At 31.9% G+C, this 16,914-nt stretch overlaps 1 protein-coding gene across 2 annotated transcripts in view; it reads left to right on the top strand.

Moving 5' to 3' along the window:
• Window positions 1–2,702: 2,702 nt before the first annotated feature.
• The window catches only part of LOC129911593 (LIM and SH3 domain protein Lasp), a 51,070-nt gene continuing 36,858 nt past the window's right edge, over window positions 2,703–16,914 (top strand). Inside the window, exon 1 of one of the 2 annotated variants that reach the window (XM_055989427.1) lies at window positions 2,703–3,337. In XM_055989427.1, the coding sequence (XP_055845402.1) occupies window positions 3,269–3,337 (69 nt within the window). In that variant the 5' untranslated portion in view covers window positions 2,703–3,268. The remainder of the gene's footprint in view (window positions 3,338–16,914) is intronic. The other variant, XM_055989429.1, reaches the window with a different exon arrangement.

Raw genomic sequence — 16,914 nt, 5'->3', positions numbered from 1 at the left:
TGTGTGCATGAAAATTTTGTTCCCATAACCTCAATAAATTTCTTACAGTTTTGACCATTTAACTTTACATTTCTTATATAACCTGAGGTATAAGCAAGGTGAAATATACCTAGTCAAAATTGTAAGAAAATCTTCTAAGATTATTAAAAAAATATTTAATGCACACATTTTGTATTGATTTTTTTTAAGTGCAATACCTACATTTTTGTTCAATGCTGTACAGATTTTTACTATGTTCCCTCCAACTCCAATACCACTTAATTAATTATATATAATATATTATCAGGTTTAATGAATTATATATTGTCAGCTATGTTTTCTTTTCAATGCCATAAGTAGCTGCGGAAACTTGCACAATGACTTAGCCTCTTTTATATTTCAAGTACTTTATACGAAAATGCCCTTTTAAAATAATGCTTGTTCACTAATAAAATTTTGCTGAATGCTTCTAGAAATGAAAACAGCAAATCAAAACTGATACCTTTCGGTCAAATTTTTGTAAAAACTACGAAATTCAGAAAAAATAGTTTTTCTGGATAAGGTATAACGTTTTTTTTTGGATTTTAGGAAAGCGCCTTAAAATAAGTACTAGACAGTTTTTCTCTTGTTTTTTTGCATTTATGTATGTATATACAAAATAAATTTTATTTAAACTTTCTTTTTACTAAGTAAATAATGAAGATATTGCATTTTTAAAATAAACGTGTTATTAATTTTAAAATTTACGTTGTTGGGTTACAAGGGGTTAACACAATTTTTTGAATAGATTACATTTCTTATTTTTTTTTGTTATGTTTATGTGTGAGAAGAAAAAGGATGGAGTTTTAAGTGGAATGATACCCCACTGTGATCAATGCCAAAAACTATCTTTATCAAAAATTTGTTGGATTTTGATGAAATTTTGTGAAAATGTCCATTTTTATGTGTTAAAGCCTGGTACGCTGCTCGCGCTAAATTTTAGCCGAGATAAAATTCCCATACAAGTTATCGATAACTTGTATGGGATCCATTTTATCTCGGCTAAAAATTTTCGATAATTTGTATGGGAGCTAAAATTTAGCGCGAGCAGCGTACCAGGCTTAAGTAAGTTTAAATTTTTTTAACAAAATAAATATATTTTGATTTTATAAATTTTTAAAAATTACACATGTTTAAGTTTTTTCAATGCAGAATTTTTTAGTTGCATCTTTTACCTTAAACGATGTAGAAAAACTTAGCTGCTTTTTATAGAAAAATATTGTGTCAGAAACGGAAACAACGACAAAAAAGCACATTTCGGAACGATTTTTCAAGAAGTGTCATATAAGTGCCCTAAATCCCCTCATTTATAATGGGCACGTTCAGGAAATATTAGGGACTAGATATTTAGGCAACGTCGTTTTCTGAACGGAAATTTGAGTAAATTGACTAAATTAGTTTGGATGTGAAATGTGATGCTATTGTCAAATTTCAAAATTTATTTAAGAATTTTAGCGGTCACATGGGTAAGACACCAAATTTCACTTAAGTGTAATGAATAAATAAAATTTATTATAACCGATAATGTACTTTTCAGTTGTTTTTCACACAAATAAATTTAATTTTGCTAAATTAATTCCTTAATTAAAAACAATCTGCTGTCATGTTGACAAAAAAAACTTTCCTAAATTTTTAGGGAAAATTTTCTTGCCTAACTTTCCAGTTAGCTTTCCAATAAAATTACCTAAATTGGAAAGATATTTTTTGACAGCTGACCAATCAGAGACCGAGAAATTACCTAAATATTTAGTCCCTAACGTTTCTGAACCTGCCCAATTTTAAAAATATATTTTATTTTCACATCATACAAAGTTCTATACAAACTTTTAACGAAATTTATTTATTAATTATTTTGTAAAACTATATTCTGCCTTTGGGTTATCTTTTATCTTCAACAATTGCAAACATTTTTACGTCTTAATTTTCAATCGGTCAATATTTTGAGGGTTTTTTTCAAATGAAAGTTGTAGTTTTTTTTAATTATCTACAACTTTCACGTATAAATTTTTTCGATAAGAAGGGTACTTTTGCCAGGAATCTTTAAAAACAAATTTTAAACATACCACTTTTTTTCTTCCCGATCGCACTTCCGGACATCTACTACGATCCAATCGGTTTTCTCCCTATCTACTATACCAATTATCCTAAAATTTCCTCATCATTGATTTTCTGCTAATAGTCCCGTTCCTGGAGGCGGTAGTTTACTCATGAGTAGATCTTGGACTATACAGTTAACACATGATCTACTCGAGGAGATAGGAATGTGTAGTTGTTGTACTAGATTTCTACTCACGAGTAAATTACCAATTCCTATGGAACGGGGCTAATATTTTGTATTCAAAAATTATCTGCGCTTGGGCCTAATTCCGCAAGAGTGAATTCCAATTTACACGTTTTTTCGTGTACACATAGGAATTCATTTTTTCGGAATTGGGCCCCTGGTTATGACAGTAAAAATATCGTTATTCGAAAGTATATGTACATACTAATCTTTTTAAAATCTTTAAATAATTTCATTCAATTTCACCACTCTTTTTACCATTGTGAATAGGTCTTCCCACAATTAAAACTCTCCACTATTCAAACTCCATAACTCACCACACTGGAGAAAATCCAAAAAAAATTCCAATTAACCACAATTCCATTAATTCCAGTTGAACCTTCTACCATTTTCTTCCTTTCCTTTTCTTTCATTCATACCTTTGTACGCGAACGGTCAAGTAGCTGTGTGTGCAGCAAGCAAGTGAATTCTCTGCAAACGATCGCATTTATGTATATTTCCTTTTGATTCGTTGGAATAAATACAAAAAAAAAATAGTTTTTCTACTCTCCTAGAGCATTTCTGTGAGATCTTTTTATTTTTCTTGTTCGTGTTATTGTTGTTGGTCTCGCCCCCTCTCTAATTCACAATTAAATTATTATTCATCTATTTCTATTGTTCTTTTTGCCCTCCCCTGTTGCATTTTTATAATACATAGAAAAAAAAAATACTCAACATTCGTATTTTCAAATTGGAAATTGAAGTTCTCTTTTGGTTTTGAATTGAATTTTGCAACAAGTTCACAAAAGTGATTTTATGTGTGTGTTTCTCTTGTCTGTTAAAAAAGAGTGGTGAATAGCACAAAAATATTTTTTCCAATAAAAATATTTAAATTTTTAAAATTGAGTGTTTTTCTCGAATTGAAAAAAAAGAGCAAAAAAGCGCTTTTATAAAAAAAAGAAAATAAATCAAAAAAAAAAATCAGGAAAAATGAATAAAACCTGTGCAAGATGCAACAAAATTGTTTACCCAATTGAAGAATTAAAGTGTTTGGATAAGGTAAACTATTTTTTTTAATAAATATTTGAATATTTCTTATTGTGAATTGATGGACAAATTTTTAAACAAAAATAGTTAAAGTTTCTGTGGGAAAAAATAAAGTTAAAATAAAACAATAGTTGTGGTGGCAGAAAATAATTTTTTTTTATTTAATTTTTTTGTTTCCCTGTTCCACTTGTGTCGCGATATTGCTTTGCTGGAGTTTATACAAGAAACAGAACAGAGAAAGAAGACAGAAAAAGCAACACGGTTCAACAGAGATCGATTTCGATCTGTTGCTTCACTTCATCTTATGAACTCTCGTACTCGCATTGCATTGTTGTTGTTTTCTTCTATTTTTTTTTTTACCTTCATCTGCATCATCGTTCCACTTCATCTTGATCTTCCTTTTCACAAATTTTTTTTTGTTGGGTTTGAGAGTTGTTTGTGTTTTTTCTTGAATAGAAAAGGAAAAAGGAGTTTTTTTTTGTTGTCTTGTCTTTAGAGTATTGCCAGATGTAAAATAATAAAATACAAATTTGCAGTAAATTGAAAATCTAATTGGAAATGGGTGCGTTCACGTACGCACAGATTACCTATCCAAGATACCTAAGTATCCGATACGTTTGTGAACACGAATCAGCTGTTCTTCAAATCTCCCATAAGATACACGAGAATCCAGAAATTTTTAGGATACCTTTGGATTTTTTTGCTTGTCAACAAATGTTTACGATGAGCTGATATTTTATATGGGATTACAACAACACAAAGGTATCCGGATACCCTTAGATCGGTACGTGAACGCACCCAATTTGTGGAAATTTTATTCTCAATGGGTTGACGAATTGAACCTGTAACGTCGTAAAATCAATTGGAAAACCCAATTGTTATTGGGTGCTACTATCCTAATTAATTTATTTAAAAAAAAAACCTGTAGCCTATTTACAGTGCATTGATAGATGTAAATTCATGACTTCTTCTCTTATTTCTTTATCAACCTTGGCTCGATTTAAAAATTTTAAAGTTAAGTTAACTAAGTTAACTCATATAGATTTTGATAGATTCGTCACAAATACATAAAAGCATCCTCATAAACTTCTTGGCTTTAGCTTTTGAAAATCGCCGCACAGTGGCCCGTTTAGGCAATTGCAATATTAATTTTTCGGGTGGGTCTAACTTTATAGTTCACTGGGTTCACAAATGGAGCTTGAGTTTTCCAAAAATAACTTTTAATTAATTATGCATTTTTTTTTTTTGTATATTTTTATTTTTTTATTATTTAATATAAAGATAGACAGGTAGTTTTCATGGGATGCCACAAAATTATAAGTATTAAAAGGATTAGCAAATTTTTTAGTGCTTTTATTTGTGAATGGAATTTATTTTGAAACTTGCGTATAACCTTCGACAAGAAGGAGAAGACTGGTGAATCTGTTGAGACCAAGGAGATGGAAAAGAGAAGAAGAAAACAAGCGATCCAAATGCGTTTTCGAGATGAGCTTGGACTTGATGTGGATAAACCAAAGCATGGCTGGGAATACTAATTATGGAAACAGTTCAAGGAGATTTTTTGAACAATCAGATGCAACCGCTTGAATAACTGGAGTCCATGGAGAAGTTATTATGAGGCTGAAAATAATACTGAATGTTTTGAATTGCAGGGAAGTAGTGAATGCAGTTAAGTTTGGAGAGTATACTAAGAAAACAGCAGAGCTTCTAAAACAAAAGTAGGTATGCTAAAAAACTGCTCACCCCTACTCTTCACAAAATATTGGTTCATAATCAAAATATCATCGAATATCAATCACTACTACCACTTGGAGAACTGACAGAAGAAGCCCAGGAGTGAAAAAATAAAGACTACAAGAAGTACAGAAATCAAAATACGTGCAAAGTTTCAAGGATTCGACAGAACGAAGGCCTATTTAACATGCTTGCAACCTCATCGGATCCACTTATTTCTTCCTTAAGGCATGTAAGAAACCAAAAAGATGTCAAAGAACAATAGATGATAGTTTTCAAGAAATCTAGTGTTGTTAATATGCTAATTTGTAAGTAAAAAAAATAAAAAAATACATTTCCAAGAAAGTCGGCCGTCTACTTCAGGTTAACAAAAAATAAAATTAATGACACCTCAGCACTCAAGTGTGTTTCATAATTAAATCTGAAAGCTCCGAATACAATCTGAGCTTTTGATCGCTCAGAGACTTCCTCAGAGCAGAAAAAGAAAACAGCCGTTTGTATCAAAGATTAGAATTGAAAATTTTATTTTACAAAATAAAACAATATTGGCTTAAGCCAGGATGGTGGGCAGAAACTCTTTTATTATTATTAATATTAATTTGCTTGAACAATATAAATAAACAATAAAGTAGATTCTTTAAACAAGTATAATTTCAACAGTCTTCAGTTGACAAGAACGAACTTGTTCTTTAAGACTGTCGCCTCTTATAAATATCTGCTTACTAAAAATAATGGATTGATCAGTAACTCCTGCAAAATTACTTTAAATTTAGCACATTAACTTTGAAATAGTATATGTATCTACAAATCAAAAATTATTATCTAATCTAATATAATGTAACGGCCAATTATGTATCTACGCCCAAATTTTATATTATTCAAATAAAATAAACCATCAAAATATTAAACAGAAAAGTCTCCACAAGATAGTCGAAGTTGCTGGAAGTTGTGGGGAAATAATTGTTATGTTCTTAAACTAAGTAGTGCAAAAGTTCACGAATTAAAGATGATTTTTTTTGTAATTTCTAAGGTTCGTTTTTATTTTTTGTTTTTTAATAAATCCAATAGAACAATTAGGTACCTCTTAAATAACGGTTACATGGTATTGTAAATTCCTCGTAAAAGGCTCTAACAATTTCGATAAAATTAAGTATACACTCTGATCTAACTGATTCTAACAAATCTGCCTGTTAAAAGATACATATGAATTCAGATTTTCAAACTAAAAGTTAAAACAAGAACATTTTTTTAACAATTTTTTTTTAAATTTTTTTATATTTGTTCATACTTTCTGAAATTGTTTGGAGGAGGAACTTTTACTTTAGAAAAAATGTTTTACATAAAACAAAAAATTTAACAAAAAAAAAAATTTGTATGAATTTCTATGTCTTTTTATGTATGAATAACTTAAGAACTAGAGCTGCTAGAAAAAAACTAATGTTGTTTTCGGAATCAGCACCCTAAATTTAGTAGGAAATGATAAACAACGCTCTGGAAAATTTTTATGTGTTGGCCAGTGTAATCATCCTAAAAAATTGTTTAAAAATCTACGTCGCAAAATTACTCGATTATATTCTTCTACCTGATAGAATTAGCAAAATAAACTTTACGGAAATGCCTAAACAAAATACATAATACAACAAAAACAAATACAAAAACCCCATCACCTCAGACTAATACTAAGAAATAAAAACGACATCTTAATTTATTATGTAGGCGTTGTATCTATAGCATTCATTGTAGGTAGAAAGATAGAAATATATAAAGATACAATAATAAAAAAAAGGTTAAAAAATACAATTCACCATCCTCTCTCTTAAAAAAAAAATAATAATAATTGTCTGCTTCCAATGTTCTGCGTGGTGGATTTTTATAATAAAAATTGCAAATGAAAAAAAAAAAAAATATTTTAAATAAGCTAACTAAGTGGGCATGGCGGACGGACTACATTACAACCAGTTGTTACTTGTTAATGTACGACGACTCCGACGAGGCATTAAGAATAAGACTTGAGTAATCAACACATCTTACTGCTGCTGTAGATGCTGACGTAGTTGTGGTTGCTGTTGCTGCTCAGCTCAAAGTCTCAGAAACAACCAACATGAAGCACGAACCACAACGAGGAGAAAACTATCCCGACCTTGAAAAATATACACCCGTGTGTAGTTTAGTACACAACACAGCAAAGCTGAATAATAATTTTTTTTTTGTATTTCTCTTTTGCTTAGCCAACAAAGTTACTATATCAGTCTTTTTTTTATGTTTTTTGTTTGGCGGCGCAAAATACTAACCTAAATGAACCTAACTCAACTCCCAACCGGCTGCTAGAGTTAGAGATTTAAGAATGCAACAAATTATTCAGCAAAACTAGAAATTCACCTCTGGAATGTGCTTACTAAACCTCTTATACATGATTGGCAACATTCCATCAACATGACGGAATTTGACACGAACTTGATTTCTTTTGCAAGCTTTGCACAATTCTAGCAAAGCAATATATCACAACTATAGGATTGTCATTAAAAATGTGATGAAGAGGTAGAATAAACATTCACTTCTTCTTTTTTTTTTATGGTACCTAAACTTGTCAATTTAAGATTTCCGATCATCAGAAATGTCTAAATTTAGATCAAGTTCCTGTAAGTTCTTTGATATTTTTTTTTTGTTTAATTCAGCGGAAATGATACTTAAAACAACAACTTTTTTCATTGGAGAAAATTTATATTTATTGTGAGAGAAGAAAAAGTGCGTTTGTGGATTTGTCGATGGATTGGCGAATGAATGACATGGGGCATCCGAACCGAACCAAACCCAAAGCAGCAGCACAAGAGAGTTCTTTGCTCTGTTTATATTCAATAGAATAGACAACGACTACTTGTACTTTGGTGCGGGTTAAAGTCCCATGGCGAGCCGAAACATTCTTATAGAATAGAGAGAACCGAAATGAGATTGAAGATGATAGATGCAACGAATGGAGGGGATACTAAATTACCATATTTATGGTACTTGGAGTGAAATTTGTTTTTACCACTTCACGCTTTTCACAATTGAAGTGGTGGAAAGAAAATAACAAAAAAAAATTGTATTTCTTTATTTTATCTTCACTCGTAGTTACTAAGGAGATTCGTTGTTAAATTAAGAAAAAAAATACGAGGGCTGCGAGGCAAATAAGGTTAAGAGGCGAATGTTTTTTTTTTTTTGTTTCTTTCTTATTTTGAATGTAAGGTATTGTAACAATCATAAACTTACGAGTTGAGACTGGAAAGTTATAGAAGAAATGTTTTGTGGAAAGTAAAGGTGTTGCTGCTCATTAAAAAGGAAAAATAATAAATGTAATGGAGGTTTAAAGTGTTTTAACGAAGAATAAAAAACAAATTATGATAGGTTCTAGACGTACTAGACGCTGTGGAACTACTTTCAAAGTCATATATCGGTTAAGTATTACATTACTTAGTTTTATTTTATTTATGTTCTTCCTTTTAGTAATTGAACAAGGAAGTCCAGAATTTGTGTTCTAGTATTTTGACATAAAAACTGAACCTGCTAAATTCTCAAGCAATTAAAATGGACAAAGAATAGCAAAAGTTATTAAAAAATGTTTAAAATGTTTAGTATTAAAATGTTTCTGTGCAATATTTTTATCCGAGCCGTTCAAAAAATCGTTAAGAAAACATTTAAACTGAAATAATGAAAAAACCAATAGTACATTATTTAGTTCTGTTTCTTTAGACTTAAGAGGGCACTCCAAAAAGCATGCTTTCGTTGCTGCTCCCTTACGACTTGTAACTGTCCATCATGCTTTTGAGTGTTTACATTAATGTACGGGTTGTTCCATTATAAGCAACAAAATAATAACTTAATACTTTTGATAGTTTTACTTTTTGGAGAAATGAACAAAACATTTTGAATCGCCGAATATAATTGGAGGTACCCTAACGATTCCCCTTACGGCATTAAGTCTATAAAAATTTCTATGAAAATACTTTTTGCGTTTTATTTTTTTTTTTCTCTTAAACTTCAATTACATTTAAAAAATCAGCTAAAACTTTTAATTTATAGACTAGCGAAAGATTTCAAGACTTGAAACAACAAGTGCTCAATGCAAAGTTATTGTGATAATTTTTTTTGGAGAGAATCATGCGAGAATCATACTACTTAAGCTCCGTGAAGCCAGAACTGCGACCTCAAAATTTTTGAACCAAACTTGTCTAATTCGTTTGTCCACTTAAACATCTTTTTAAAAGCCACAATTGTTAGTTAAATACGAAAAACCGGTATTTTTGAAACTTATTTTTCAATGACAACATTTTTTTTTTTTGCAAATATGGGATCATTAAAGAAATTAATTTTTAATGATGAATCAAAAGTTTTTACCATTTTTCAGTTTTTTACAAACTTATAGCCTAATAAACTCTCAGCACAGAAATGAAACTATATATCTGATAAACCAATGAAAATTCTAAGTTTTCGGCCTCGAAAGCAATATTGCCAAAAATGCTCAACATTTTAAAAAATACTTGATGTTTTCGGTTTTAGTTAATTTTAACTCAAAAGATTAGATTTGACCTTGAATCTTGGGAAATTTCTTATAATTTAAGTCTATAACGTATTTTGTAGGCTTAGGGTCCTATTATGACTCGCGAGTCGATCGTTTAACTCAAGTCGAACGATTTGGGAAACACTCATATCGAGGTATTTCGATCAGAAAACTACGACATTCTACCTGCAATGCAGTCAAAATAAAGAATACGATGTGAAAGTATAATTTTTAAAACGCTAAATGGCTTATTAAAGGATCAATAACTTTGATTCGCCAAATTTTTCTAGCGATTCGCGAGTCATAATAGGGCCCTTAATATTTCAAAATATCGCTTTTCAAACATCCTCACGACTCACTAAGGGAAGAGAGAGTTTCGCCATTTTGAACAAAAAATAAACTTCGCACCAGCTTAATTAACGAAGAAGTCAATATTTCTGGGAAAGCTTTAAATTAAATAAATCTTATTGATGTAGGTGGCCATGTCATAGAGATTCACTGCAAAGCTGACAGGTGCGGGGAACTAAGTCCACGGGAACTAAGTCCACTGAGGTAATTAGTTCCCACTCAGTGGGAACGAAACCCACTTTAGTAAAGTGGAGTAAGTTCCCATGCTAGGTGGGAATCTAATTCCGGAAAAAAACGTGTGGTTTTCGTTCCCTCGGGACAGAGAGCGGGACAGAGAACCCTAAAAGGGATTGAAAATACTGAGAGTGAGAACCCATGAAGCGACCCAGGCAAGGTTTCAGTTAGTTAAAAAGACGCCAACAATGGCCGCTAACGCTAGTTCGTTCCTCTGTTTAGGTAATGTTAGATCGCCAGGCAGACGCAAATGTTTGTATGTTAGTGAAGTGTTATAATTTGGCAAACGGGAAGCGGAAAAACATTTGCTAACATGAGAATCTATTTAATTTGTACAACCCAAACGCGAAGCGGAAAAAATTTTTGCCCAGGGGAGAATCAATTTTGAGGTGTGAAAATGTGAGCAAAAGTTTTTTCACTTCACCCTATTATTAACTCAAAAAGAATACATATCAAAAATATTTTCGAAAAGACTTTCACTTTCCATGATCTTATTTTGTCACGATGCTATTTCGACTAACCATTAAGTTTGCCAACTTCTTTTTTGTTTTTCAACATCTTGTAATTGTGCTTTGCATTGGACTAGGTACTACCGACAAAAATGAATCAAGACCGGTTCTACTATTTCAGTTCTACTATTTCATAGAGATGAGCTAAGTCGTGATTTTTCAATCACAGGTATACCTGTGACTGTGATTTTGAATTCACGGTGATTGTAACCTGTGATTTTTAACCGTGATTTAAATTTTTATTAATGAAAATCCAAAAAAAAAAAAAAATTACACGTAGCATTACTAACGTTTGTATTTTCCAATATACACATTTCATTACGATTTTTCACGTAGGAAGTACTTATGAAACTCAAATACGAGTGTATTTGAAACAATGGAGCTGATTTTATGAGGAAAACTCCTGGTTTAAGCAAACAGATCCGCGATTTACCAAAGCCATCCGTGATTATACTGCGGAAATTATTATTTTGTCTAAGCGACTCTTGATTTTACGGGAGAAATTTATTATATCACGGGAAAAGTAACGTTGAAAACCCTTATTCTAATCAGGGCAACCTGCGATTTCACAGCAAATATTTGCGGGAAACCGTGATTCTTCTGGAGCCATACGTGATTGTGAGGGGTAAACAAAACATTAATTTTACCGAACTTGCGTGAATTCCGGTAAAAAAACAACAATTCACATTTACACAAGAACTGTTGAAAAGTTGTTTTGGGAAAAATCAGAGGTTAGAAATAATTCCAAAGCACTTGTGAAGTGAATTCCGGTCAAACCAATCCACGTTTACAGAAGAACTGTTGAAAAGTTGTTTTGGGAAAAATCACAGGTTATAATTTCCAATGCACTTGTGTAAATTCCGATTAAAACAATTCACGTTTACACAAGAACTGTTGCAAAAGCTATTTATTTCCAAAATCAAAGGTCAAAAGTAATTTTCAATGCATTTTCGTGAATTCCGCTTTAAATTCACGTTTCCATAAGAATTGGTGCAAAAGTTATTTTGAACAAAATCACGGGTTTAAAAAAAATCCTTAACATTTGCGTGAATTCCGGTCAAAACAATTCACGTTTAGAAAAGAATTATTGCAAAAGTTGTTTCGGGAAAAATCACAGGTTAAAAAAAATTGGAAAGCAAATGCGTGAATTCCAGTCAAACCAGTTCACGTTTAATAAAGAACTGTTAAAAAGTTGTTTTGGGAAAAATCACAGTTCAAAAAAAAAATCCAAAGCAATTGCGTGAATTTCAGTCGAACCAATTCACTTTTAATAAAGAACTGTTGCAATAGCTGTTTTGAAAAATCGCAGGTTATAATTTGAATTTCCAATGCACTTGTGTAACGTGAATTATTTTACGCGGAATTCACGAAAACGCATTGAAAATGACTTTTGACCTGTGATATTGGAAAAATAAATTTTTGAAACAGGTCAAGTGTAAACGTGAATTATTTTACGCGGAATTCACGAAAACGCATTGAAAATGACTTCTTACTTGTGATTTTGGAAAAAATAACTTTTTACAACAGTTCTAGTATAAAAGGGAATTGTTTTGAACCCGCAAATGCACTTTAATTAACTTTTAACAAAAAAATTTGCGAACTGTAAAGCAAAAAGTGAATATCCAATTCACGGTTAAGATAATCACAGGTTATTTGAAGACTGTTCACAGGTAGTGATTGTGATTTGTCAATCACAGGTTAAAAATCACAGTTCGTGATTTTTTGCTCATCTCTACTATTTCATCAGCAGTGGTCATATTAACTTGTCTCTTCAGGTACTTATACGCAAAAATAAAAAAAAAGGACATGTGGGAAATGAGTGCCGAAATTGTTTTTTTGGGACTTATGTCTCAGTAGTGAGGGGCATACCTAAGTCCTGAATTGGATTCTAGTAAAGTGGGACATAAATTCCGAAAAATCGGGACTCATGCCCTTGCGCGTTTTTTTTTACTAAAAAGTACTTTTACGAACAATCACTTTCGTTTTTCGTTATTAAATCGTTGTTGGAAATAAATTAGAGAGTGGAATTCAATCCCACCTTGAATGGGAAAGAAAACCACTTCACTAAAGTGGATTTCGTTCCCACTCAATGAGAACGAAGTTCTCAGTGGACTTAGTTTCCGTGGATTTAGTTCCCGTGGACTTAGTTCCCTGCACCAAGCTGGCATCGTCACTGCCGCCCGAAAACTTAGGATGTTCATTGGGCGATAACTATTAAAATAAAAACTCAATCGAAAATTCGAATAACCAAATTTAACACATGGTCTTCCTCTAGATTATAAGGCCTTATTAATTGTTGCTTGTTTTTGCAAACGGTTTTGACGAACAAATTTTAAAAAATCAATTACAAATTAAAAACCACATACAATTCGCACCTAGCAAACTAAACTATATTTCCTAAAAAAAAAAAAAAAAAACAATTCACTTTCAATACTCAATAGGTATTACGTCAATTTGGCGTTGAAATAAAGTTATTCAATTCATTTAACCACATGCGTTCGATAATTGTTTACATACAAATTAAGAAATCGTTCCCCTTTAAAGCAAGCGCTTTGATTACACAACTGTAGCTAATCGCTTTAAATGGCAAATAAGCAATTAAAATAACAACAATTGTTACTCATTTAAATTTTTTAACGAACGATTTATAAATATCTCAACATACACAAGCTGGCACCCTACATACCATACTGCTTAGCTTACAGAAAAAAAAATTAAGTCTTGATGACGCGTCTTGGAATTTTGTTTTGTCATTAGAGAACTATGTATTTAACCCTCAACACATGTGGTAAAATTCTCAATCAAAATATCAAATTACAATATTTTTTTTTACATCATAAAGTGCGTGCTACAGCAACAAAAAACATACTTACGAGTACATTCATACTTTACAAGTTGAGGGAGGACACAAATAAAAACAGAAGAGAAGAGAAAAGAAATTCAAAACTCACCACCTGTTGTCATCGTTTCTACTTAAAACAAAACAACAAGATAATGAAACTACGAATTTACCCAAAAAAAAAAATATACCTATAATAAATTCTATTCCAGAGAATAAAACTTAAAAAATTCCCTCATTTTTTTTTTGTTTGCAACAAACCCACCGAACCATAACACCTCTATAAGAATGTTGACCTTATAGAGTTGTTGAATCCAATTTAGCTTTAAGAAGCGAAATAAGAAAAAAATAAAATTTCCTTCTTTCCTCTGCTGTTGATTATTTTTTGTGTGTGTTGTCTTCCCAACCAATTCCGGCCGAATGTAATTACACCGCGAATCTTATCGTTTCAATCAAGCCCACCGGCATTCTTTTTTTAGTCCCAATTCCAAACCAAAAACCAACAGAAGAAAAAAAAACAAGTCTTATTGCTGACAATTGTCATTTGTCAATCTCCTGATTATATTAGTATGATTCATCAAGCGTCAAATATGCGCTAGCAATTTAAAAATCAATTCAACCAGAAAAAAATATTCTGTCGTTTATTTTTTACGTAGTAGGTAAATTGAAGGAACTGAAGACGCGATAAGTTTACCAACCTACGAATATTTTTGTAGTCGGAAGTTGGGAAAACTTTATAATTTGAGTGCTTCTCAATTTAGTGTTCTATACTTTGCAAAGTGAAGGAACTTGTGTGGTATAGAGTTGAATAAATTCAAAGTATTGGAGAGAAAAAAAGGTGTGTGTGTAGACATGTAACAGCGATTGAAGTTATACTTCTCACTCACAGAAATTCACTTTCATCAAAACAATTTTAGTACTCGTGTGAACATGCCTTGAAAAGTTTAGCAGGCTCACACCATAGTAATTCGGTCTTCTTCTTCTTCCTTTTTTCTCGGCGCTGTTATGATCTCGATGTCGAGGGGATCATAACCTTCCCACGTTACTGCTTCACACTAGTGATCCGCCTGTGGGGTTCGCCGGGTTGACCTCAGAAATCGGCGGCAAGCCTCCCGGTTTTGTATTGTTCCGTTTCTGAGGCCAACTGAATGCTGGTGTTTTTGCATTTGCTTGTACCAGGAGTTTTTAGGCCTACCTTTCTTTTTATTTCGTGTTGGAACGTTATATGATATTGCTTTTTTGACGGGGTTCTCAGGATCTCTCCTTTGAACATGGCAATACCAACTGAGTCGGTCGTGTTCAATTTTTTGGGAGATGGTATTTTTAACATGAAGGCTTCCTCGGATCTTCGTACTTCTAATTCTATCAAGCTTTGTTACTCCTGCTGTCATGCGAAGCATCTTCATCTCAGCTGCCGTTAACTTACTCTCATACTTTTTGTACATTGTCCAACATTGTGAACCGTATGTGAGTGCTGGACGCACAACTGCGGTGTAGAGCCATAGTAATTCGGTATAAACGCTAGATAAAATACAGGCAAATGTCATTTTGACGTTTGTCGGAAATTAAAATTTCACCTTGATACAAATGCCAAATGCCGCCGAAAAAGGAGTATAACTTCAAAAGTATTGAACTCTGTACTTTTGTTTGGGATTTTACATTACAGTATTTATGAAATGGTGTTAACTCTGGACTAACCCAGTTAAATGATAAATGTGGAAAAACAATCGGATTTGACAGCTCGTTTAGAACATTTACCATTTTAAAGTGGTAACGTGGTATATGTATACGAGTATGTCAAAATTTTGTATGGATTTGACAGTTCGTTTACCAAATTTAACATTTTACCAAGTTAAGCTAGAGTTTACACCGTTGCATGAATACCGCTAGTGTTAACTCTGTTTAGCTGGTAAACATGGTAAAGTGGTACGGTAAATGTTTCAAAATTTTGTGTGGATTTGACAGTTCGTTAACGTTTCATGAATACTCCTAAAATTTCAGGAACACCCCTAGTATGTAAATGAATTTTTTGAATGGCCGTGTGCGAATGGCGTTAAAATGTTGGTTAAAATTTCTCCCACGATTAAAATTTGACGTTTGGTTAAAAAAGGGATCAAATTTATTTTTTTGCTGTGCGAATTGGGTTAAAATGTATTAAATGGGACTTTTTTCTTGGTACTACTTTGAATAAAATTCCCTCAAGATAAAACAAAATTACCCTCAAAAATGGTTTTTCTTATGTGCAATTAACTATTTTTTTTAACAAAACCCAGTTGAAAATATATCAAGTTAAATATTCTAGTATGAAAATGTAAGAAATTCTCAATTTCACATAGTTTTTTTTTTATTTTATCGATAAATTCCCATTTCATTATGATCAAAAAGAAATTTATTAATTCAGTCTTCTAACACTAATTCGTAGTTCTCCAGCTGCCAACAAAATAGAAATATAAAAAATAAAAAACAAACAAACAATTATTTCAAATTATTATTTCAAGATGAATATTAATTTGAGGAAGTACTTTGTATTAATACTTTTAACATTTCTTAAAATATCAACGCATTATAACAAAAATAATTTCAAATCTATCTTGATCTTTCTATCTTGAGAAACGTCAAATTTTAACCACTAGTGTCAAATTTTACCCTGCTCAGCAGCTGGGTAAATTTTAACCCATTTTATTCACCATGCTAGTGTCAAATTTTAACCAAACGTCATATTTTAACCAACATTTTAACGCAATTCGCACACGGCCTAAATAAAAAGGTTTCTTTCCTTTTATTCAAATTAAAACTTGATAATAAAAAAACCTGTTGGGGGTTATGAATCCACAAGTGGCAGCGGGGGTGCAATGCGTAGTGCGTCAGCCTCCCAATCGCTAGGTCGTGGTCAAAACTGAAAGGAGTCTGATGATCGGGTTGGTCCCCGTGAAATCGCTATAACTCCAGCCTATGAACTTGGTGGTAACACACACAAGTTTTTGTTCATTTATTAAATTGGTTCCAGCTACTTATTTTTGTATTTCTTTAAAACTTTCGGTCATTCATCTGTCCAATCTTATTTGTCACAATCAAATCTTTTTTTTTTAATTAAATTTTCATGCCAATTGAAAAGAGGCGGTCATTGTCGGTGCGACTTTAATCAATCAAATGGTTAAATAGCTTGACCCTACATCATAGAAGTCCCTTTTTATCATCATATAATATATCTCCTCTTTGTTATGTTCAAAGAAGGTTAAGTAGACTCAAAGAGCATAGCAAAAGCAACACACAAGTCGTTGCATGCTGCCGTTATAATATGTAATTATAAAACCAACTTCTTAGCCATCTGGAGTAATAAATATACAACAACAAGAAGCAGATTAAATCCAACACAAGAAAAAAAGTC

Source organism: Episyrphus balteatus, chromosome 2, assembly GCF_945859705.1.
Source record: "Episyrphus balteatus chromosome 2, idEpiBalt1.1, whole genome shotgun sequence".
Taxonomy (NCBI): Eukaryota; Metazoa; Arthropoda; class Insecta; order Diptera; family Syrphidae; genus Episyrphus; species Episyrphus balteatus.
Note: the sequence above shows the minus strand (reverse complement) of the source record. Positions and strands in the feature narration are given on the sequence as shown.